This window comes from Cygnus olor, chromosome 15 (assembly GCF_009769625.2).
Source record: "Cygnus olor isolate bCygOlo1 chromosome 15, bCygOlo1.pri.v2, whole genome shotgun sequence".
NCBI lineage: Eukaryota > Metazoa > Chordata > Aves > Anseriformes > Anatidae > Cygnus > Cygnus olor.
In genome coordinates, this window is record NC_049183.1 from 4895336 (window position 1) to 4919243 (window position 23908).

General features: G+C 57.5%; 1 protein-coding gene across 1 annotated transcript in view; it reads right to left on the reverse strand.

Annotated features, from left to right (window-relative positions):
- Positions 1–2: 2 nt before the first annotated feature.
- ABCA3 (ATP binding cassette subfamily A member 3) overlaps positions 3–23908 on the reverse strand; it is a 29683-nt gene continuing 5777 nt past the window's right edge. The window contains 30 exon segments of the mRNA XM_040574311.1: positions 3–1744; positions 2307–2380; positions 2472–2659; positions 2768–2892; positions 2894–2939; positions 3061–3248; positions 3797–3991; positions 4139–4273; positions 4791–4963; positions 5775–5933; positions 6176–6395; positions 6923–7127; positions 7538–7811; positions 8107–8410; positions 9269–9461; positions 10209–10307; positions 10937–11087; positions 11410–11620; positions 11952–12107; positions 12329–12483; positions 13023–13152; positions 13838–13984; positions 15256–15437; positions 16141–16314; positions 16762–16882; positions 17504–17620; positions 18973–19232; positions 20416–20581; positions 20714–20841; positions 21462–21726. Of these exon segments, the coding sequence (XP_040430245.1) occupies positions 1613–1744; positions 2307–2380; positions 2472–2659; positions 2768–2892; positions 2894–2939; positions 3061–3248; positions 3797–3991; positions 4139–4273; positions 4791–4963; positions 5775–5933; positions 6176–6395; positions 6923–7127; positions 7538–7811; positions 8107–8410; positions 9269–9461; positions 10209–10307; positions 10937–11087; positions 11410–11620; positions 11952–12107; positions 12329–12483; positions 13023–13152; positions 13838–13984; positions 15256–15437; positions 16141–16314; positions 16762–16882; positions 17504–17620; positions 18973–19232; positions 20416–20581; positions 20714–20841; positions 21462–21726 (5073 nt within the window). The 3' untranslated portion in view covers positions 3–1612.

A 23908-nucleotide genomic window follows, 5' to 3' on the forward strand; every position in this document is an offset into this window, starting at 1 on the left:
AAGATCCAGGGAAATTCTTAATAACATGATGCACCATCATTTTAAACAACAACATTAGGCAAAGGGAAAAATGGAACAGGAAAGAATGATTCAGTTACAGGAACAAAACAAAAACCCAACCCAAAATGTAACCCAACCCCTGACAATGCAATCACAGGAAGGGAATCAGCACCCCTTGCCATAAATATTAATTCATTTAGTATGTGCAATTGTGTGTATTACTATAGTGCAAATAGCTCTGCATTGATCACGGAGCAGCCAGCCAGAAGGGGACTGCCCGCAGGTGACACAGGGACTAGTTAGAGACAGACAAGAATAAACACGTATGTAAAACAAACAAACAAAAAGCAACGCTGGGAAACACCAAAATAAATCCCCGTCGCTGTCTTTGGGCTCCGCGCACAGCTCCAGCCTCACCGGGGGCTGCGCAGGTGGTTGCAGCCCAGCACGGTGCGGGGGGGGACTTGGGGGGCAGAGCAGCAAGAGCATCGCCAGCCTCCAAGCCCCGTCCCTGCAGCTTGCGTAACAGGCTCCAGGGCAGTGCTGCTGTTTAAACCTTTTAATGGACGCAACACGGAGCCAGGCAGCATGCCCAGGCAGCCTGCAACACCTCCAACCCATCGCCACCTCCTCGCTGAGCCCCGGGGCAGGATTCATCACGCGCTGGGCATTTCGCCATCAGGGCGTCCTCCCCCGGCCCAGCGCCAGCCCCGCACAGCCTCACAGCGCTTGGGCTGCTGCCCAGCTCGCCGGCACCCACGGAGGTTTTTGGGCAGCGGGAGGAAGAGGAGCTCTCGGGGTTCCCTTTTGCCATGGCACCAGGAGCCTGGGGAGGTCGCACCAGGGGTTTTGGTGCCAACGGAGACGACTCAGCACACGCTGCTCGCGCTACCCAGGGCCGTGCAGACACAGCCTGTCCTTTCTGCCTTTCCTGCACCGCTCGCGTTCGGGGTGGGAGTTTTGCTGCTGGGGAAAACCTGCGGCTGCTCCTCTGTGTCCCCTCCAGCTAGGGCAAAGTGCCTCCGAGGGCAACCACAGAGCACCCTAATTAACCCAGCACATATTTTGGATCTAAGCTATTCAACAGCATCCTGATAAACCACAAGCAAACCAAAACACCGAACAGAATACAATTCAACATGCGTGCACAGACCATGAAGCAACTTCCTGATGCGTGTGAGTGTCGGGCAGGGTGTGCGGGGGGGACGGGACGGGTGTGTGGGGACCCGAGGCTCCTGCACCCCGCTGCCGATGGAGCTCCAGCCCAGCCCACAAGGCCTGTCTGCACCCATCCGTGCCTTCCCCGGCTTTGGGGGCTTTTTTTTTTTTTGTAGATGGGGACAAATGATGACGAGTGAAGTGTCACATGCGCACGCAGGCACACGCACACCCATATCCATGCACGTGCGCTGCGGCAGCACACAATGCACACGCACTGCTTATGTTCCCGAGAGCAGAGGGTACGATTCCATCCTCTCCCCACCCCAGTGAAAATTTTCTTACATTTATACATTATTTAAGACACACGCTGATATATAAATTACTGTCTCTATATATACTATGTATAGGCAGCAGGGCCAGTCCATGAAGAAGGACACCAGGGGGCTTTTGCTCATTTCCCTCTGTCCTCTGTGTAGTGCTGGAAGCGAGTGAAGCTCATGAAGACTTGCTCCAGGGATATCTGGCTAACCGAATAGTCTTCTAAGCGATACTTCTCTTTGGCTTTCTCCAAGGCCCCAAAGACCTGCACAGGACAGCACAGCAGCACCAGTCACTGCCAGTTACCTCATCCTGGAGAGAGCCACAGCAGGCTGCGACTGAAAGAGCAAAGCTTTTCCCCATGGAAACCACAGGGCAGCAAAACCTTCCCTGGCAGGAGGGTGGTGAGAAGCCAGGAGACGGATTATTTAGCAGAGTACCATTATTTAGCAGAGTACCCGAGCCCATTAAAAAAATACACACGTTTCCTGGGCTGGGGTCCAACAGGGCTGGTGGCTCTGCAAAGCCACCGCCTGCAGCCCCGGAGAGCAGCAGGGAGCAGCGAGGCTCAAACCCCGCAGGTCCTGGTGGGTCTGTGCTGGCTCACGGGAACCCGTGCTGTGCTCCCAGCAGGGAGACACCAGCTGGGATGGACGTGATGACCAAACACAGCCCCTCCACCGCCCGGCTGTCGCAGAGCCTTCAGGAAATACTTTGAGATGTACACAAGCAAAATCAGCGTGTGAACGTGCAGGAACGCAGCCACCCCTCCAGCCACCCTTGCCTCCTCCTTCAAACGGAGGAGACGTGCTCCAGCACCCCCTTACCTGTGCCCAGCTGAGGTTCTTGTTGGTCAAGTGGTAATGCACCATGCCCTGGTGCTCATGCTTCAGGACACTGCCTGGAAGAGACCAGGAGAGAGAGGTTCTGAGCTAAGAAACTCACGGAAGCTCACAAATGCACCTGGCCCCCAGCCTGGCAGCTCCCGGTACCTGGGAAAGTCTTCTCCACGAAGGCCTTGAAGGCCTGCAGCTCGCCTTCCTCGTCGCTCCGCGTTTTGGCCAGCAAGGTGTAGCCGCTGCCAAACTTGCTCTTCAGGTGCTGGGGGCTGCCCAGGCACTTGAACTGCCCGTTCACCATGATGGCCAGCCGCGTGCACAGGGCCTCGCACTCCTCCATGCTGCGGGACAGGAGGGGGCTCGTTCAGCAGGGCAGGAGCGCCGGGACGTGCCGGCTCTGCCCGCCGCTCCCCCAAAACCTCGGGCCAAGCCCTGCCCGGAGGAGTCACCTGTGGGAGGTGAAGATGATGGATTTGCCGCACTCCCGCGTCCGCGTCACGGCGTCCCAGAGCAGACGCCGGGCCACGGGGTCCATGCCGGTGGAGGGCTCATCCAGGAAGATGACGGGGGGGGCCGCCGATGAGGGCGATGCCGGCGCTCAGCTTCCGCTTGTTGCCACCGCTGCAGGGGGAGACGGAGAGGGGCCCGACGTGAGCACGGGGAAACCACGCGAGGCAAAGGGGAGAGGTCCCCTCAGAGAGGGGGTGGGTGCGCACAGGGGCACGTTTGAGTCCCTGCTCACCTGTAGGTCCTCACGAGCTTGTCCGCGTGGGGCTCCAGGAGCAGCCCCCTCAGCATGTTCTCCACGCAGCTGCCGATGTAGCGCTCGGGGATGCCCCGCAGCCGGGCGTACATGCTGAGGGTCTCGCGGCCCGTCATGTGGTCCAGGAGGGCATCGAACTGCGGGCAGTACCCGATCCGCTGCTGGACCTTGAGGGGGAAGAGAGGAAGCCAAGGGGGTCAGCTCGGCAGCAGGTCTGCACCACAAGGTGCCCTGGCACCCCCAGAGGTTTGCTTTGCACCTCTGCAAGGTTATGGGCTTAACATAACGGGGATGTCCAGGGCTGACAGTGGTAGGTGCGCCCAGGGATGGGGCTGAAACCCTGACCCACGCTCTGGGGTGTTTCAGGTTGTGACTTATCTCTTGCCTTGCCACAGGGAGTGGGCAATTCCCAGCAAGGAGAGACCTAGCAGGGGTTTGGAAGCATCTCACCTGCTTGTTTTAGGGAGACCACCATCTGAGTGTGGGCACTGACTCACATTTTTCACATGCCCAGTTACAGAGCTAACCCACTTTAAAGAAGCGTCTGCCACCCTCACAAGGTTAGGCTTCCCTTAGTTTCGTATCTGTTAACCCAGTGGAGAGGGGACTGCTTCCAGGTGAACAAATTAACAGGGAGAGCTGAGCCAGACGAGACCACATCACCCCTGACACTCGCAACCATGCCCTCCTCAGAGGCACTTTGAGCCCTCAGTACCTTCTTGATGTTGGCCAGAATGCTGTGGCCATCCACAAAGGCATCCCCTGACGTGATGCTCTCATCACCTGTCAGCATCTTGAACGTGGTGGTTTTGCCCGCTCCGTTGAAGCCGAGAAGACCAAAGCATTCCCCTTTGCTGACTGCCAAGGAGATCCTGTCCACCGCCAGCAGGGACTCCCGGCTGTCGTAGACCTGGGGGAGAGCAAAGCACAAGCGTGCAGGTCACAGCACGTGCCAGGTGCCCGACGGCACAGCCAGGCTAGCGGGGGCTTCACCAGCCCCCAGGGAGCCCGGCTCTGCTCCCAGCAGGACGCTCAGCAAGGACCACGCTCTCCTCACCTTAGTGAGCTCCTTGATGACCAGGGGGCTGCTCAGAGATGACAGCAGCTCTGGTGGTGACTCCAAAACCTTTTTCCTCTCATCTGCTACATCACGGTCCTCGGGAAGCACAGACACCCTGTTCAGCAGTGCCACCTAAACACAGGGACAAAAAGCACCGTCACCTTGCTGCTGTGGGACAAGGGGCTTGCTTCCTCTGGGCTGACCTGGGCAGGCGTGCACAGCCCTGGCAGGAGCCACCCCCTCCATCAGCCACCTCCAGGGCACCCCACTCCCTCTGCCAACCCACACGTGCCACGGGACCTGCCCCTCGGAGCAACCTGCCCCACGGCTGCTCCCCAGGGAAGATGATTGAGGTAAAAAGGCAAAGAGCCCTCGGGGTTTGGGAGCTGCAAGGTAAAAAGGCAAAGAGCCCATGGGGCTTGGGAGCTGCAACTCCTAAAGCATCCCAGCCAAGTGACACTTCATGCAGAGCGCCAAACGAAGGCAGAAGCAGAATTTGGAGCCCTAACCACCACATCTGAGTGACCCCATGAACCCCCAGCATTTGGATTTGACCTGAGCAAGGGACACAGGCCTGTCTCCAGCCTGCAGGGACTCCTGCTTTGTCACAAGGGCACCTTGCTTCTCCCTCCCACGTGCTTCAGCTCACCCATTTCCGCCGCCTGCAGATGCCACAGACCAAAGTTCTCAGTCTCCAGAGAAGGTTTGTCTCAATGAGGAAGAGGAGGAAGAGGAAGGAGAAGCCCTGGATGGTCAAGGAGGTCAAGTATCGCCCGATCCCAGGCGACTCCCAGGAAAAGTAGTTCATTTGATAGCTGATATCTGAGCAGGGTTGGAACAAAATCAAACTTGGATCAGTCCCCACTCTGGGGAGGGGCAAATAAGCTTCAGAGAAAGCTGTGAGCTTTGCCAGCCCCATCCCCACCCCCACTGGGCTCCCTGCCCACAGCTCTTTCCAGCACTTCCCACAAGAGGATTCAGGTCCTGGAGGGCATCTGGCACCAAGATGCTCGGCAGAGACACACTGAAAAGACTGAGTCACTCTTTCAGGACCGTGCCTGGCTTTTCCTGACTAGTCCATGAAACTTTCCCCAGTCCACATTTTCCTCCAAATCACAGAATCAAAGAATATCCCGAGTTGGAAGGGATCCACAAGGATCATCGAGTCCAACTCCTGGCTTCTCAGTAGTAAGAAAAAAGGTTCCTTATCTAGATCACTCCATTAGCGTCCAATGCTGCCCCATTTTTGCTTTAAAATGACACCTGGAGCTACTGCCCAGGTCGGGTTAGAGGCCTGGTGACACTGAAGCCACCTCCCCAGGTGAGCATCTCCTTCCTGAGTCCCAGCCGGGAGCACCCTGGGGACAGGCACCCCCACAGCAGAGACCAAGATGCCGTTGTGGATTTTAGCCTCGTCCCCACCACAAACCCCACTCCGTCACCTCCAGCTGCCACAGGGCAAATGCAGAGCAAAGCTCACCCCTCCAACTCCAGCTGGATTTCCTCCAGTACAGAACCAGAGCTGCCCACAGCCCTGCTGGACCCACACCAGCCTTCCCGACCCCCCCAGCCCCACGACCCGCCCCACAGAGAACCCCAATAGGGGCCGGCCAGGACCAAGGCAGAGACTCACTGAATGCCTTGCAGATGAAGATGGCTTCAACGGAGGAGGTGCAGAACTGAATGAACTCGTAGTTCTGGTAGAAGTCGCTGATGCACTGGCCCAAGCAGTAATTGGGTAAGGCGAGAAAGACTTTATCCAGGGTTCTGGAGAGGTCCACCAAGCCCAGCTCTGAAAGAGGACCAGAGGAGGATCAACAGGTTGGATTTAGCTGCTTTTAGAGAAAGACCCTGATACATCTCAGAAGGAGAAACAACACATTTTGTTATGCTTAATGGGTGAGAAGGGGCTGTCTTGGGGGTTTTCTGCTATGTGGCCCTAGAGCCTAAGTGTGAAAGAGTCCCCTTAGGGGCTGCGTCTTCTCGGTGACTGCAGGGTGCAGTGCTGGGTGTGCAGAGAGGGCAGCCACCCACCTGGGATGCTCATGATGGTGACAGCAAGGAAGGTGGCTGTGCCCGAGAGGATGTTGAAGATGGTGAGACGGGTGTAGGCAGTGGCTGCCACCGAGAAGAAGAAGCTGAGGAGGTACATAAGGGGGATGATGGCCCAGCCATAAAGGAGGAAGATCAGCATCACATCGACGAGGTGGCTGTCTTGCGTGAAGGCTTGCACATCAAAGGCTTGGAATATCACCTGGGGCACAGCAAGGTGAGGAGAGTGCATGTTTGTCTTGACTGCAAGTGACGCTATCCTGCCTCAATGGCCCAGGCTGCACCGCCCTGACCAGGTAACTGCTCACAGACAGCTCCTGCTGGCAGCACCAGCAGCCCATGCCCACCCCCAAGGAAAGCCCTCTTTCTGTAGATTTTGATGCCTACGGGTGAATCCAGGGAATTTCTCTCCATGCTCCCACACGTGAGATTTTCTAGTGCCAGTGCCCACACCCACTGCACCCAACCGACCTGGATCAGGGGAGCTGGGCTACGGACCAGCTGCCCAGCAGGACCAAGGGGCAACGTGCTTGCTGGTCCTTTGTATGAAGAGAAACAGTGCCGGAGCCAGGTGGCCTCACACTCTTCCCTCTACCAACACACATCCCAGATCTCCCAGAGAATCCACAAGAAGCACCCAGAGCTCATATGGGAGATCCCTGCAACCTTCCATGAGCTGCAGGGGTTTCACTGAGACAGGAGGGTGTTAGGCTGTCAGAAGTGACCTACCAGCATCAGAGCACAGGGAATGAGAAAGTTGATGATGTCCCAGAGCAGGGCGGACAGCCAGAAGTTGACCACGTAGACGCCACTGACAAACTGGACGTGCTTGGCCTTGATGGCCCGCTCACTGACCAGCAGGAGGGCAAAGGTGCTGGCAAGTGAGGCCATGCCGTAGAGTAGGTTGATTGCAATGGCAAACCCAGTCTGGCCCCTGCGGGAGAGCAGCAGGGCTGGTTAGGACAGGAACAGCTTGACAGACCGACGCTGAGGCTACACACGGACAACACGCCTTAACCATGCTTCTCGTGGAGTCTACACTTCACTAATGCCCCATAACCAAAGCACGTCTCCGTGGGACAAGCGTCTTGCACAAACAGCCCTCCTGGCACACCACAAACCTCCAGCCACCCTGCCTTTGCCTGGTCCCACCATCACCCCCAAGGTAGAGGCGAGGTGCAGACAACCTGCCCACAGGACTTCCCAAGTGCAATCACAGCTACGTTTTGGTCTGAGAACCTGCCGCCTCGGTCCTCTGCTGACACCAGTGCGACCAAGCCCATTTGTGCCAAATTCAAGTCGTGAGCCCTAGCAGGAAAGGAAGTGCCGCGCGATCAGACGTACTCCATGAGCTGGTCTTTGGCCTTCTCGGTGATGTTGCGGGGCTGAGGGTAGTTGGTGACCGTGATGGAGGCGTTGGGGCCAGCCAGCACCCTGAAGACAGCGTTGTCGGCCAGCATTAGGGCCGTGGCGGGGGAGTGATAGGCCTGGTTGTTGAACAGCGCGGTGACCATCGTGCGGTTTCCAGCTCCTTCGAAGGCAGCGGCAGTGATGTAGTGCTCGTTGAAGGCTCCCCCCTCCTTGGATGCTCTTGAGATGAGGTACTCCTCCAGGCCACCTGCTGAACACCGCTGCCGTTACAAGCAGACTCCAGGCAATGAGAGCTGGCCGGGGCCACCTGGAGAAGCCCCCAGGCAGCGCCAGCCCTGGTGGCCCACTCGGCCTCGAACACAGGGGCATGGAGAACACAGCTCTGCCTGGGTGAGGAGGGGAAGGAGCCCGCCATGGGACCCTCCTGTGCAGGACAGGATACAACAGGGTATGTCAGGTGGGACCCCAGCCCTGGCAGGAGAAAAGCCTGCAGCCCCTGCACACGTCGCTGGGCATTGCATGGGTGCCCTGCCAAGCCTCACCCAGCACCTCCAGCGGCGCCTGACGCTGGGCATCCAGCAGCTCCACGTACTGCTCTGCCAGCTTCTGCGGCAGGCCCGAGGTGGCCGGGACGGAGAAAGGCACAATGGTCTGGCCGTAGGGCTCCAGCGTCAGCCTCAGCAGGGAGGAGTCCCTGGGTCCCGGGAAGGTCTTGGCCACGATGAGGGCAAAGGCGGTGAAGATCAGAGGCACGAGGAACTGCGCTGCCACCATCTTCCAGTTGCGCCAGCTGTACATGGCTCGCTTCATGAACATGGCGTAGAACTGCTGGCAGCACAGGTAGAACTGGCGGGGGAGAAGTCAGGTCAGCGCCGGTCCCGCCGCCACAGGCAGCCCCCCCAGCCACCGCCCCGCACGGCTGCTGGAGGGAACGAGCCCAGAGCCCCCTCCCTGTCCCCCTCCAGCCCCCAGCCTGTACCACCACCTGCTTCCAGCAAAGGGGTTAGCAGGGCAGCTGCCTGACTTCAGTGTGGCTGGTCAGCCATTCAGAATCCACGGCTTCCCAGCAGGAAGCAGTCACTTTGGGATCTAAGGTCTCAGAAAAGCAGCTTCAGACACGGCCTTCACCTCAGCCCAACTCTCAGCACTGGAGGTTCACAAATAGGATTGCTGCGGCAAGGCTGCCTGCCAAAGCAGCTGAGAGGCCCAGAGCTCCCAAGCCCAGCACATGTGAGCGCCTTCTTTGCTTTTTAAACCATAAACATCTTTCTCCCTCTCTAGTTTGAGACATGCCGTTGAGAAGGACGGGGCAACTTATCACAGGCATGTAGGCAGCGGGCCATGAGGGACTGCAGCAGATCTGAAACACCCAGTGAGGGAAAGAAGCCTTTCTCATCTCCCTGCTGGAAATGCCAAGTGCTGTAGCAAAAGCAGATGAGAAACACTTGGGATCACCTAGACATCTTCAAAAGGTGGCATCTCTACAGAGCACAAGATTAACATGAAGATTGGCAGTGACCAGCCCCAAGCGACCCTTAAAATAATTTGCACCGAAGTTTAGGATTCCACTTCTCCATTAGCGACTTCCAAATCACACAAGGAGAGACGGGGCCGTGGGGAGGCTCCGTCCGGTAACCCCACTGCCGAGGTCCTGTCCCTGGGGCACTGACACCCAGCACTGGGGCACTGACACCCAGCACTCACCCCAGTGTTGAGCTTGATGCTGGAGCAGTCCTCTGTGATGAGCGCTCCGCTGTCATCCGTCATGTCCGTCATCCCGCTCAGGCTGCTGGAGTCATCCATGGCCCAGTCGTTGGAACGCCTCTCGTGCTGGTACTGCAGAGCAGGCAGCTGGATGGCCTGGATGTCCATGCTGGAGTCCACCAGCTTCCCAACTCTGCACCAGGAGGGAAAGGGGAGGATGAGAGACGAACCCAGACAGGATCACGCTGGAGAAGCCAAACCCAAGAGACAAAACCCACATGTGCTGCGGAGAGCCCAAGTGCAACCTGCGTTGGGTTGAGTCTTCCAACCTTCCCTCTCTCCCCAGGGCAGATGTTTTTTCCCCAGTCTGGACATTCAGATACCGAACTTTGGAAAGAGCCCGTGGGAGAAAGGTGCTGCCTGTATGAAGCTTCTTCCACAGTTGCAACTGCATTTTTTTTTTAATTCATTAAAAATCAAATGTTTGTTTTTTGCAGGGAAAAGGTGAAAACATGACTTAGTGGGACTTCACACCGACATTTGGACCTGGCGTTTTCAGCCCAGAGAGCATCCATGCCTGGGGGACTGTGCTGGATACCACTGCTGCTGATGCACATAGGGGCTGTGCCACAAGACGGCTGGTGGGACTGTCCCAGTGCTGCTCACAGAGCCCAGGCCACCCCTGCCCACACGCTGCCCTGGTCCCAGTCCCATTACCCTCTGGAAAACTCTTGCAGGACATGACTAAGGCACACGGATTGCACAGACAGCCCCGAAGGGTCCCTGACCACCACTCTCAGGGGGGACTCAGCTCATGATGGAGGACCCAGCTCGTCCCCCCACACACTGCTCTTCCCACCGGCTGGACCACAGCCCAGGTCCCTGCTGTCACTTAGCCCTGCCGGGGCCAGGGCCAGCCCCCTCCTGCCTGTCCCCCTACCTCAGGAAGACTTCCTCCATGGTGGTGACAGAGGCACCGTAGCTTGCGATGCCCAGCTCCTCCCGCTTCTGCTCCAGCTCCGTGAACAGGGCCTCAAACCTGAAAGGATGAGCGAGGTGTCAGGCTTTGCTGCTCATCCCTTCTGCTGCAGTCAAAAGCCAGCTCCACCAGGCAGAACTCCCCCTGCTTGGGGGCACCCGGAGGTGGTTTCACGGACGGCAGACAAAGCCGTGCAGTGCAGCACCTATCCAGGGGCACACCCTGGGTCTTGGATTTCAGCACAGCCACAGGTGAGCAGAGGATGAGAGATGGCAAAATGCTGGTTTGAGTCCTGCAGCCACCTTCAGGGCTGCCCGCAGCACTGAGTGTCCTTCTATCCCTAGGAACAGCTTTTGGGCTCCGTCTTCTGCTGTTCTTTCTTGTCACAGGCAGCCTCAGCCACCCTTATGCCACCGCCCCATCCAGAGAAACCAATGCTCCCAGCCTCCCACACCCTGTCCAGGTGGTTTCTGCATGACAGGCATGGTGGCACGACAGTGACGTGCCAGCAGACACAGGGGAGGACTGCAGTGAAAAGAGGAACCCAACTCGACTTTCTAGGACCAGGATTGCAGCCACGGGCTCACACATACCTGGGCCTTCCCAGAAGATGCAGAGAGCAGAGATCCCCCACTGCATGCAGAAAGGGGATCCACTCGGGGAGGGAGAGCAGGAGATGACACCATTACCTGTGCGTGCTCTCTTTGGGTAGGATGAAGGACAGCTCTGCCCCGGCATTGCTCTCCATGGTGGCGTTGGGCACGTACTGACAGATGAGGCGGGAGATCTCCCCCAGGTTACAGTAAGGCTCTTTCACCATCACCATGTGGTATCCTGCCCCTGGGAAGAGGGGAAAAAGAGGGTAAGCTACGGCCCAGTCTGGGCCAGACCTGGCCCTTCAGTGATGGAGCACAGAGAGGGGCTGCCAAGGCACCGCAGGGCCTTGCTGGCTTTGCATGGGCTGCAGACACAATGCAAAAGCCAGCGAGCGAGAAGGGCTGAAGGCAAGCCAAGGCGCAAAGCTTTCACAGCACCAGCCACCTCCGAGTGACTAGCTGTGAGAAACAAGCGAGGGTATGAGCCTCAGGAAAGGCATAACAGCACGATGGGGAGGCAGGAAGAGGACAAACACTCTAGCACAGCCTGCCTGCTCCTTCCTTACCGTATTTACGTTTGAGGAAGAGCGAGGAGCCGCAGCACTGCAGCTCGCCCTTGGCCATGATAGCTATGCGGTCCCCCAGCAGGTCAGCCTCGTCCATGAAGTGGGTGGTCAGCAGGATGGTGCGGTTGCTCCTCTGCTGCTGGAGGAGGTCCCAGGTGGCTCGGCGAGAGGCTGGGTCCATCCCCGATGTCGGCTCATCCAGCATCACCACCTGTGCACCGGAGATGGGCACGGGTCAAAACAGGTCTGGGAGAGGCACGGTGGCGCTGGAAGGGGTAACCTTGGGACCCACGAGCCTTGAGCTCCCAGTGTGCATGCAGTGGGCTTGCCTGGGGGAGTTCCCAGGCAGCAGAGCTGCACTGCAGCCTCACAACATCAGTCTCAGAGCTGCTTCCCTTCGTGGCAGTGCTTCCACCTCCTTCTCACTGCCCCTGCATCTCCACTAGCACACAACGGGTGAGGGACAACCTCAGAGCTGCAAAAAAAGCCCACACCGGCCCCGGGGAAAAAGGCTCAAAGCGAGCCCCACCGCAGAGGCTTGCCTTGGAGTCCCCGATGAGGGCGATGCCGATGGAGAGCTTTCGCTTCATGCCGCCGGAGAGCGCCTTGGTCAGCGAGTGGCGTTTGTCCTCCAGGTTAAGGATCCGCAGGACGTGGTTGATCTCCTCGGGGCACTTGGAGGCTGGGAATCCCTTCAGCTGCCAGACAAGGGGAAAGAGGGCTAAGTCCACCTGCAGGGGCAAGCGTCCCTGACAAAGATCCTTCCCACCTCGCGAGCAACCGGCTGCTAAGCCCCACCACGGCCCCTGCTCCACACCCTTCTTCTCCACACTCAGGGGCTCGCCTGCCCGCTGATGGCCCTGCGAGCGGCGGGCAGTGCTGCACCACGAGCCCCAGGCTACCCCAGCACCAGGCTCACCCCTGCATAGAAGTGGAGGTGCTCCTCCACCGTCATGTTGTCGAAGAGCACGTCGTGCTGGGGACACAGCCCCAGGCTCCGGCGGATCAGCACCATGTCCTGCGAGATCTCGTAGCCATTGATGTACGCCTGCCCGCTTGTCGGGGAGTACAGACCTGTGAGGAGCAGCAGCAGACCTGTGCTGAGGCTGCAGGGCAGAGCTGGAGGAAAGGGCTGGGCCCTGCCATGGCCACGAGCCCCCCCAGGCGCTGCCCGGCCAGCACCCGCAGAGGCTGGGGCACGGAGCTCTTCCCTCCCACCCGCAGGGGAGGCCGAGAGACTTCCACAGGCGAAGCTGGTGCCGCTGTGTGTGCGGGAAGCCCACAGCAACCCATCCTACAGCGGGCCCTTCCTCCTTGCAGGGCTGGCTGCGATCTGCTCCGGGCCCCTGGGCCGAGCAGCCTGCACACCCTCCTGGAGGACACCCTCAGGCCGATCCCCCAGGCTCCCTCCATCTCCCCCAGGCACTGATGTGCTTCCCAACACCCTGCCGTCCCCGGCTAACAGCTCAGCAAACCCAAGGTGCTCTGAGGAAGAGCAAAACCCCTCCCCATGCTCAAAGAGGACACACAGCTCCCCTTCCCCAGCCAGCCCTGCCCAGCAAGCCCGCAGGCAGCACCCCCTGCTCCTGCCCATGGCAGGACACAGCCCCTACCTGTGAGCATGGACAGAGTGGTGGTCTTCCCAGCACCGTTGTGTCCCAACAGAACGGTGATCTGCCCTTCATACATGTTCACCGTTAAGTCCTTGACTGCCTCTTTCACCTTGTTTCCCACTCTGAAGACCTGCAGAGATCACGTTAATGAGCTGACGCCGCACTCACGGCGAGTGCTGTCAGATCTGCGCCCTCCGTTCCTCCAGGCAGTCCAAGCCTGTGATGCTCACGTGGGGTTGGCATCAGACAGCAGCATTCAGCAGGCTCAGCGCAGTTATCCTGCACCCATGGGTACCTAACACTTCAGCCCACCATGAAATGCAACCAGCTCTGGGGAAGAGCCTTACCTGCACTACAGGGCCCTAGGTGAAGAGGGCAGTAAGTGATGGGGAACCTCCCCATAGGTGGGAGCTTTCAGAAAACCAAGCACAAGGTGCAACGGGCATTGCTGCTGCACGGGCAAGCACAGGTCAGCCTGGTGGGACCAGGACGGAGAGCACTGCAGGCCTGCTGTGCTGGAAGAACAGGGCTGCTCTGCCTGAACACCACACAGACCAGCAGCCCTGCCTTCCTCCTCCCATGCCTACTGCCCTTCCTGAGCAGGGATTGAGGCACCCTGTGAGCTCAGGGTGCTGTGACATCGCTTGACAAATTGTTGTGGGAAAAGACCTGAGCTGTGCTCCTGTTGGCCACCACACCTGGCTGCTCCTTGCAGAAACTGCACGGCCAGGGACTGCTCGAATGCTGAGACAGCACGGGGGATGGGAGAGCACAGGACCAGAACTGGTGCTGGTGCTGTGCTGGGAAGGCAGTACCTTGGAAAGGTGCTTTATTTTGATTCCTGACACGAGGTCAGAAGGCTCCTCCTCAATGTACTGGCTCTTCAGGGCTTTCTCAGGGTCCTCCTCCTCCTCCTTCTCTTTTCCCACGACAGTCCTGGGGCGCCCACACCAGTACGAGGGCTGACAGGAGAAGGCAGAGAGACACTCAGGCATGGCATGGACTGACCCTGCTCCCCCACGCTCCTCTCCATGCAGATGCCTCCCAGGGATCTGCAAGACCTCTCTTTTTGGGCTGTCAGTTGCTAACCAGCGCATCTGCAGCAGGCAGGCCAGCCAGAGGGTGGAACTGCTCCTCCTGCCCTGCTGCTGTCCCCCACCGTCTGCTTTTCCCTTATAACACCTGTGATCACACAGGCAGCTATTCCACCACTTTGGTCCCATGGAAAAGATCAGTGCTTCAATGAGAAGCAAAATTGCTCAGGTAGAAGCACCCTGCCTTGAAAAGCCTTAAGAATAAACACAGTGGACAATCAGCCCCCAAAACCCTGTATGCTCTAAACAGAAAAGGCCTGGGATCCACTTGCTGCAGTTACACCCTTTTTGACCTGCTTCTCTAGGAATGAAATGTCCAGGACCTTAAAACCCTGTGTAAATAGCAAGTCAGCAACTCCCGGACCCAGGGCATCTGAGTGCCAGCACACCAACATGCCCAGCACAAGGCTGCACTGGGGTACTACTGCCTTCTGCCCCAAATCAGCATCTCAACAGCTGCATCTCCACTCCACCAAGAGCTCTGCATGGGTCTAGCTTCAAGAGGAAGTCAGACGCCAGAGTGCAATTATGCTGCGATAAGGGGATTTAGAGGGGAGGAAGAAAAGCCTCCCCACGTTCATGCGATCAGAAGCGATGTGTCAGTGCAGCTTAGGGAATTCTCAGCGAGCAGCTGAGCTGCAGTGACCACCACAGTGAAGGCTGGGCTGACATCAGACCTGGCAGTGGCACGGCTGGCAGTGAGGGCAGCACAGCCGACGGGTGACGACTGGCTGGCCCTGCAGCTGCAGCCTCCCCAGGCCAGCAGTGACAGCACAGGACAGACCCCGCTGCACCTGGCTGCTCAGGGTGGTCTCAAGCGACTGTGTCTGCTGACCCTCACCTGGGTCTTCTCTCTAATGCCTTTGCTTGGGGCATGGAGACATGGTTAGCAACACCATGCGTGCCAAGAAGCGTTGGGACAAAGATTTAAAGACAAGAAGACCTGCAAGACATAGTTCATAGACAAAAATCTGGCTGCATCACCCTTTACCGCAGACGCACTGCAGGCCCCCCGGTTTTGGAAGCTGATGGTGCCACCACTTCGCTTTAGTCTGACTTGCTGCACAGCCCCAAACCAGAAAACATCGCTGGGTAATGCCCGTAAGTCCTGCTGGAAAGGGTGCGTAAGCATTGCTCACCGTCAGGAAGAAGTACCAGGGCTGCGGCACGCCGTACTCCCCTGGGAAGACAGCCTCCACGTACCAGGCCACCAGGCCGTAGAGCACCGAGTCCAGGAGCAGCATCCCCAGGACTTGTGCCAAGGTGAAGTTGTCGTCCACGCTGATGGGCTTCATGAGGTCCCTCCACTGAACGCCAGTCCCTGCAGTGACACAGGGCACTGCTCATCCCTGCCAAGGGCGCTCGCTCACCCCCAGAAGGATGGAGGGGAGCAGCATGTGTTCCCAGGGCTGTAAGATAGCATCCCCTACCCTAATTCAGTGCTCTATAATGAGAAGCACGTGCACAGCCCTACAATCTCCATTTCAAATACGTAGAGAAAAGACGTAGCAGAAGCGTACTAAATCTAGAGGCTCCCACCCTGTCCCTTGCACACATCACCAAACTTCTTCTATCACTTTCTCCATAACTGCCCTGGGAAGAAACCATCTCATCTCCAGCCACTGCCCTTCCATCCCTGCAGCCTCCTTTTAGTCCCACCACTTTGCAAAAATGCTGCCTCTGCTGGAACCAACAGCAAATTCCTACTAATGTAGAAATTTAAAAAAAAAAAAAAAGGAAAGGAGGAAACACAGTAAGTTCCCATCCCTTGGAACAGAATTAACTTTGCCACCAAAGCGGCATGTGACAGCATTGTGCAAAGCAGAGACTCCATTTGGTGAATGCCATATGCATGGGTTTGGAGAGGGCAGAGCCCTGGTTCTGACAAGAGCTGTGGAGCACCCGGAAATTACCCGTCCTGCTCTCATCCACCTTCTCCCCGACTTCTTTCTGCCCCTCCAACCACCTGCCAGCCCGTCCCGACCCACCGCAGGAAGCACTGATGCACCGGAGGACGTGCTCACCTTTTCCTTCAAACATGCCTATAAGCTGTGCCCCCATGGCCATGGCCACGTTGGAGATAAGGCAGGACGCCAGCTTCTGGCTGTGGGACATGAGGTCGTAGCGAGGCGAGATGAAGAAGTAGGGGATGTAGGAGAAGAAGTACAGGAAGCCACCAGCAGCAGCCGCAACATTTGCTGCAAGCACAGAGAAAAGCGGGAGGGAAAATATCAACCAACTTCTCACCAGCTTTCCATCCACAGAGATCCAGACCTTTTGTACACGGGGGGCAGGATGATGACTTGCCCAACCCAGTGCACTCTGGGGCTGCAGCAGCTGGACGAGGCCCTAACACATGAGCCCATCTGGTTTGGGAAGTGACAGTGTACACTTCCAATGTACTATGTGGAAAATGCAGCCAAAAAAGGGAGGAAAGGACCCCCCTCCACATGTCAAAACAAGTTATTCTACACGCAGCCCTGTTCAACCTCGTGTAACTCTGGAGCTGGCCCTGCTTAGCACGCATTGATGACCTCCAGGACTCCCTCCCAACCAAAATTAATCAAAGGTCTTACAGCACAACCCCCGGCATTGCATGGCTGACCCACCCAGCCCTGCAAGGAGGCGGGCGGGGAGGAACTCACCTCTCGAGAAGAAGGTGCTCACCATGAAGTTGAAAGAAATGGAGGAGATGGAGAAGATGGCGAGGAAGGTGAACACCAGCGTGGGGTCGCTGTTGGTAAGCACCGCTCCTTGTTCGCTCACCTACCGAGAAAACGGGGTCAGGCGTGGGGCTGACAGAGCCGCTCACAGTGGCAGGCACACAGGGCCAGCAGAGCCTGATGTCCTCCGTGGGTTAAAGGCAAACAGAGGCAGGTGGAAACACTCAGGCCCTCCCAGAGCAGTCCAGAGGAAGGAAACGGGGGCCGTCCTTGTGTGATGCAGGGTCTACGAGGCAGGGGATGCCTTGCTCTGCATCCAGACAGCCGCCTCCTGCTTCTCGTGGTGCAGGTATGAGGATTGGAGAGCTCGAGGCCCCGAGGACGCAGCCCTCAGCAGTGGGATGGCCCTGCCTGGACAGTGCCTGCACCCACAGAGCTCCCACCCAACCTCCTGGGGAGGCTCACTGCTGCCTTGTGAGGCAGCTACGGGGTGCAGGGCTGTGGATTCAACACCCTGAGGCTGAGAGCAACTGAAACAGACTCCTGGGTGCCCTCCACGTGCATTCACCCACAGAGAGCTCCAGCTTTGCCCACACAACTCCAGCCTCTGCGACACACAGGGACGAGTCCCAAGTCACCAGGGCAGCCCAGCCTGCGGCAGAGGAGCCCTGTCACCCTCGTGCCCCACCACCGCAGAGCTTCTGGCCCGAGGGAAGACACTCACCTGGACACAGAAGAGCACGGTGACGAAGAACACGGACACCAGGAGGAAGAGGAAGAACATGAGGAACCAGGCGCTCCAGTGCAACCAGTTGCTGAGCCCCATCATGTGCATGTACTCCTGCAGGGAGGTCATGCCGTCACCCGGGGCTGCTCTCACACTTCCTGGGCAGGGGAACGCGGGCACGGCAAGGGGAGGTGGAGACCGCTCTGCCCCACAGCACCAGCGAGGGAGGCGGCAGCCGCCGGGTGCCCCACAGGAGCTGAAGCATTCCTGCGCAGCCCTTCAGCATCACAGGGTGTCCCCCACCTCCCCAAGGAGGGACAATGTGACAGTGGGGTGAGGAGAACCTGAAGCCACAGCAGGAGGGGCTGGCGTGGCTATGGGACAGGGGGCAGGCCGAGCCCTGCACGCAGCCTGGCTGTCGTAACCACCGCGTCAGCCGAGCTCCCCGCCGCCCACGCACCACAGCACATAAACATGGGGTTCCAAATTTAAAAGACAAAAGTCCTGTTTCCCACACGCTGAACTTCTGCACCCGTGAGAGCTGCCTCTCTGCAGGCTGCCCCTCTGAGCACCCTCACACCAAGGGAAGCGGAGCGCAGAGCTACGTCCCAGCAGCAGGATTAGCGACATTCCTCTCAGGGCCTTGCTAATCCGCTGCCATCGTGCCTCCCCGACTCCTGTGTGCTGGCTCCAAACCCAGCGGGGATTTAACCTGGAGTACTGTGTCCAGTTCTGGGCTCCCCAGTACAAAAAAGACAGGGATCTCCTGGAAAGAGTCCAGCGGAGGGCCACAAAGGTGACACGGGGCCTGAAGCACCTCCCCTATGAGGAGAGGCTGAGAGACCTGGGCCTATTCAGCCTTGAGAAAAGAAGACTGAGAGGGGATCTTATCAATGTTTATAAATCCCTTAATTGTGGGAGACAGAGGGATTTGGCCAACCTCTTTTCAGTGGTTTGCGGGGACAGGACAAGGGGCAACGGCCACAAAATGGAGCACAGGAAGTTCTGCATCAACATGCTAAAGAACTTCTTCACGGTGAGGGTGACAGAGCACTGGAACAGGCTGCCCAGGGAGGTTGTGGAGTCTCCTTCTCTGGAGATATTCAAGGCCCGTCTGGACGCCTACCTCGGCAACCTGCTCTAGGGAACCTGCTTTGGCAGGGGGGTTGGACCTGGTGATCTCTGGAGGTCCCTTCCAACCCCTACAATTCTGTGATTTGGTTGCTACCTGGCTTGTTAGGGCACCCTGTGCAGCCAGGGCAGCATAGCCAGGATGCTCAGTGCACAGGGTATCTGCACGGACAGCAGTGAGGGCTGCCGACCACCAGGTGATCATGCCACAGGAGACGTGGTTCCTTCAGAAAGAAGCTCCCGGCAGCACAAAGCAAGGGAAAGCTCCTCCTGCAGCATCTACATCCATGAAAAGGGCAGCGCGGGAAACACCAGCTCAAAGACCCTCGCATTACCTTCAGCTTCTTCTCCTTCTCGTGCACGACAGCGCGGACGATGTTGAGCGAGGTGTAGGTGAAGCTGAGCATGAGCAGCAGGGGAAGCTGGTTCTGGATGGCGAGGACAAAGAGGTCGTTGACGTAGGGCGGGTAGGGGAAGCGCTGCACCACCACCGTGATGTTCTCCAGCAGGCTGGCGGCGGTAGCATTGGCATGGTACTGCATGATGGCCCTGTCCACAGCATGCTGCACTGCCAGGAAACCTTCTCGGATATAACCTGCATGGCAACAACACCAGGAAGTAGGGACGGGCGCGTGTTCTCCAGGAAGCAGAGAAGAGCACGGCGCCTTTGGAAGAGAAGCAGCCTTTACAGAAGGAGGGATTTCTTGGGAAGAGCAGGAAACATAAAAAGAGCTCATAACAGAAGGAAACGTTACTATGAAAACACTATCGTTCCAGCAGATGCTGGGAAAGATTTAAATCAGAGTAATTTAAATCTTTAGTAATCATCATTTAAAAGCAGCTAGCAGAGAACCTCGAAATAAACTGCAATCCTCTTAGACAAATAAAAACATGTGGGCAGAAAGATTCTCGGTCATCGTTAACCATCAACAATGCCACTGAGCAGAGCTTATTAGTGGTGTTTTGGTTTTTTTTTGGTAAACCAAGAACATGGGATACTACAGTATGTTTTGGTGAGGAAGAATATATCCCATTACTGACACATTTGGTTTAAAAATTTTGTGCATTAGAAAATACTGAAAGATTTATTTTTCTTTTTTAACCGTTCTATTGTTACTTGGGCTTTCTGCCACGTTACTTAAATTGAGACTCAGATTCTGTTTAGAACGCCCCAAGTGAGCATTTTGAAAGTTGGCTGCTTAAAACGCGCTAGACAGGTAAGGAAAAGGTGAGAATATGAGATTACTAAATGTTATATATTAACTAATTTGCTAAACAAATACTGTAGTGAGAGAATTGATCCCAGCTTCTGGTCACCCCGTCCTGCAAAATATTTGAACTAGCAGGTATTGTCCTCTTGTGCTCGGTTTTATTTACACTGTGAGCAAGAACAGTCTGCCTGCTTTCTCAGTCCCTCAGTCTTCTTCTTGATGTCGCCATGAAATCAGGAGGAAGAAGACACCAGACTGGGGGAAATATCCCTTTCACAGCCAGAAAGGAAGCTCCCGAAATCAAGAGCTGGGCTAGTCTGAAACTGGTGCCAGTTCCGGCAACGTGGCTGCTGCCTCCTGCTCAGTCTGTGGTCTGGCTTTCATTTAAAACCTGCGCTCAAACCACAGAATTGCTCTATTTGAAGTATTTAAATAGCACGATAAATCCTAGATAGTTTGGACCCTGAAATATACTTTCCATTAACCCATTTAAAAAGAGAAAAGAAGAACATCCACACGCCTATCTCCTTGGCTGGCAGAGCAGTGCAAACCCGCCAGCGGCCTCACCTGGCGTTCCCCCATCCGCAAACTTGGCCTCCCGGGGGCCGGGCAGCTGGAAGAGTGGGAAGAGGTAGCTGGTGTGCCAGTCACGGTCCAAGTTGGGGTTCAAGCCCGTCTGCTCGCTCCGTGGGGCGTTCCTGGGGCTGTACTTGAAGCGCAGCTCATAGTCCACCTGCGGGGACGACGTCCACATCACACACCAACCACAAAGGGGCGATTCCGGGACACGTCCCGGGAGCAGCTGCCGCAAGGTGCCAGGGGGCTGCATCCAGCCCCGCTGTCCCTGGGGACCCACAGCACTCACCTGGAGGGGCAGCGGGGCCGTGCTGTGGTTGAAGCGGTGCTTGAAGACGACAGCAGCCAGCACGCTGCCCGAGCGGTTGTCCACCCTGACGTACTCCTCAAACTCCCTCTCTGAGGCGAAGCCCTGAGCTGCAGGGAGGAAAGCTGGGCTGTGAGCTGCCGGTACTCAGAGAGCAGAAGTTAGATTTCCTTTCACAGAAAAACCTAACGTTATTTTCAGTTTGAAATACGAAGTGCTAAAATTTTCTGTGCAAGGAGATTTCCAAAATGCTTAGCTTTAGGGAAGCGACAGCCACTTTCTTCAACTATTTTAAGCCAATATTTTTCTAGATAGAAACTGCAACAAGATGCGACAAAAATCAGAACTAAATCCTGTAGCTTGACAAAGTAGAACCGTTGCCTTGACATTCTGACAAAACCGAGGCATCCTTGGAACTGAGTGTGGGTATTTATCCGAATAAAAATTTGTCTGAGAATTTCTGGTCGCCCCACTAGTTCCCAGGGTGGAAGACAGACTGACGAAGCATAAATTAGTCCAGCTGGATGCCCTTTTTTCCAACCTCATTTGCTTTACCCGACCAGGCCGCCGAGCAGAGGTCTGTTCTGGGAGACCTCCTCACCCCGGCCGTCAGAGCACAGGCGCTGCCCCAGCACCCAAGAAGCCGAGAACATCGCGCCCCGTCCACGTCACCACGGCGGTGCAGGACGGAGCCGCGACCACGCACGAGCTGCCGCCTGGCCCCGCTCACCTCGGATGCTGATGGGTAAAGCTCTCTCCACCGCCTCAGCGATGCTCCTCACGGCGCTGCTGTTGGAGGGGACGTACGCCAGCTCCCAGGGGTTGCTCGGGTGCCGGCGGTAGAAGAAGCCCGGCAGGTCATCCACGGACTCGGCGGGGTAGATGGTGGCGTTGGGGTGGCTGATGGAGTGCACCCGATGCCGAAGCGCAATCAGGATGGCAGCAAACAGCAGCGGGAGGCAGATTTCTATGACCGTTACCAAAATCTGCCGTTTCTGCAGCAAAGCCGAGGGGAGGGGAGAACAAAAACAGAACCGAGATGTTAACGCTGGAAGCAGATCAAGTGCAGTAACCACGACCAGGGCGCGTGAACGCCGGGTGACCGAAGCGCTCCTGCACCTCACAGCGCCTGCAGCCACCTGGGTTTCACAGCCGGGGCTTTCCTGCAGCTGGCCACAACGAAGGAAGCAGCCAAGTTAACCACGAGGCCTGGCGGGCTCTGATGGCTGCACCGAGGAGGTTCCCACACCTCCCAGGACTTCCCAGCCACGGCGGTTTCTGTCCCCTTCCCTAATATCCGTCCGGCTTTGAGCCACGTGCCTTTAGAGTCAGCCTGAGCTCAGCGAGCGTCCCAGGCAGCAGAGCCCGAGCACCACCCTCCGGCCCCTCGTTCTCCCCCGGGGCTGCCTCTCAAGACTTCAGACTTTGCACTAACTGCCAGCACGTGCTCAGCCTGGGCATTCATTAGCATTTAAAATTGGGTTCCTCCATTTCTGCTGGCAGGCGGCCGAGAGTCAACCTTTTGCAGGATGGTTTGCAGCGGGGGGGGGGTGGCAAGGAGCTGTGGCTCTGCAGATGCAGCTGTGAAGGAGCGTGAGCGCTGGGAACGGAGGGGATGGGGCACTGGAAATGGCCAGGAGTGAGGCACTGCAGCCCAAAAGGCCCAGAAAGCAAGAAGAGGGAAGGAAATGGGGGATAAAACGGGAAATGCAGTAGGATCTCTGTGAAAACGACAGAGGTTATTGCTGTAGCACGTACCAACGTGGGCAGCAGGGCAGAGGGGAGGGGGAACGGGACAGCCCTGGGGCTGGTGCTGTACCCAGCGCCGCGCTTCCTCCTGCAGCCCGAGTTGCCCACAAGCAGGGCAAACCCATCTCGCCCGACCTCGATCGCTGCAGCCACGGCTCCTGAGATTTCTCTGCACGCACCCAGGCCCAGCAAGCCCCGGTGAGATCCGCGGCACCGTGGAATATTTTGGGTGCATGCACAGGGCAGAAGCAACAACGCCAGCCTCCAGGGGCTGTGGAGGACCCTACAGGAGCACAGGGCACCGCAGCCCCTGTCTGCTGGAACAGGGAGTGACAGAGGCACACGGGGCAAGAGGAGCACCGAGAGGTTTATTCTCCCAACTTCGCTGTCTCGGCAGCTCGGGGTCTCTCCTCCCCTGCCTGCACTGACCGCTGCTCCAGCCCCGTGCTCCGCAGCAGCTCCTTTAGATCCACAAACATCAGCCCCCGAGCGGCGCTGCCCATCACGTTATAACCTCACAGGCTCTCTGCAGACTGGAGAAAGGTTTTATTTTTCAGACGGGAGGGAAAAAAGGAGCAAGTTGGGCAGCCTCTCAGCGCAAGGAGCACAGAGTCAGCCCTGGCATCGCAGACGGGATGCGGAGGCTCTGGGCTGGCAGGGAAAAGGAGTGTTCCAAAGGCGACGCTCATAAAAGTGAGCGTTGCAGTTGTCTGATGGTTTTATAATGCAGCTCTTGCAGACCAGCTGCCTCCTGCAGATTTACTATCATATTAACCCTCTAATAGTCCCTTGGACTTTCTCCAGAAGGGCTGCCTGGCTCCGTGAACTTGGCGGCTAATACACATTTACCAGCACGGGCTTTCGCTACCACGGAAGTCGTTCACGCTGCCGTGTTTCAGAGGCAACTCATCCGTAACCATCACCGCAAACGGCTGCTGCTGCCAGCCCAGGGCAAGCCGTGTGCCCCCACCCCGGTACCCAGCTCCACATCGCCCGCCGACGGCTTGGGAGCTCCACACCTTGGCCGGGACCACATCTCCTGCTGGAGGCTGAGCGGGGAACAAACGCCCCTCTGCATTCTGGCATGGCAGAGCCGAGTCAGTGCCCAGCCTCGGAAAAGGTGAGGAGAGGTACCCGAAGCACGCCCAGGGAAGGTGTGTTCCCCTCCCTGTGCCGGGAGGCTGCTCACAGGCACGCTCCTGGTGGGGCGCTGCAAGTTGGCCCTGCTCCTAGCACGGAGGCAGCAGCCCAGCTCACCCTCCGCTCTGCCCGCTGTTTACTTTTACACGACGCTGTGCTGATGTGCAGAAGGGGGACTGAAGCTGCAAAAACAGCCTGCTGCTCCCTCCTCCTGTGCTGCCCAGGCCTGGCGAGAGGCACGGCCACGCTGCTCCCGGGGGCTGCAGCCCCTTCCTGCTGCCACTCCGC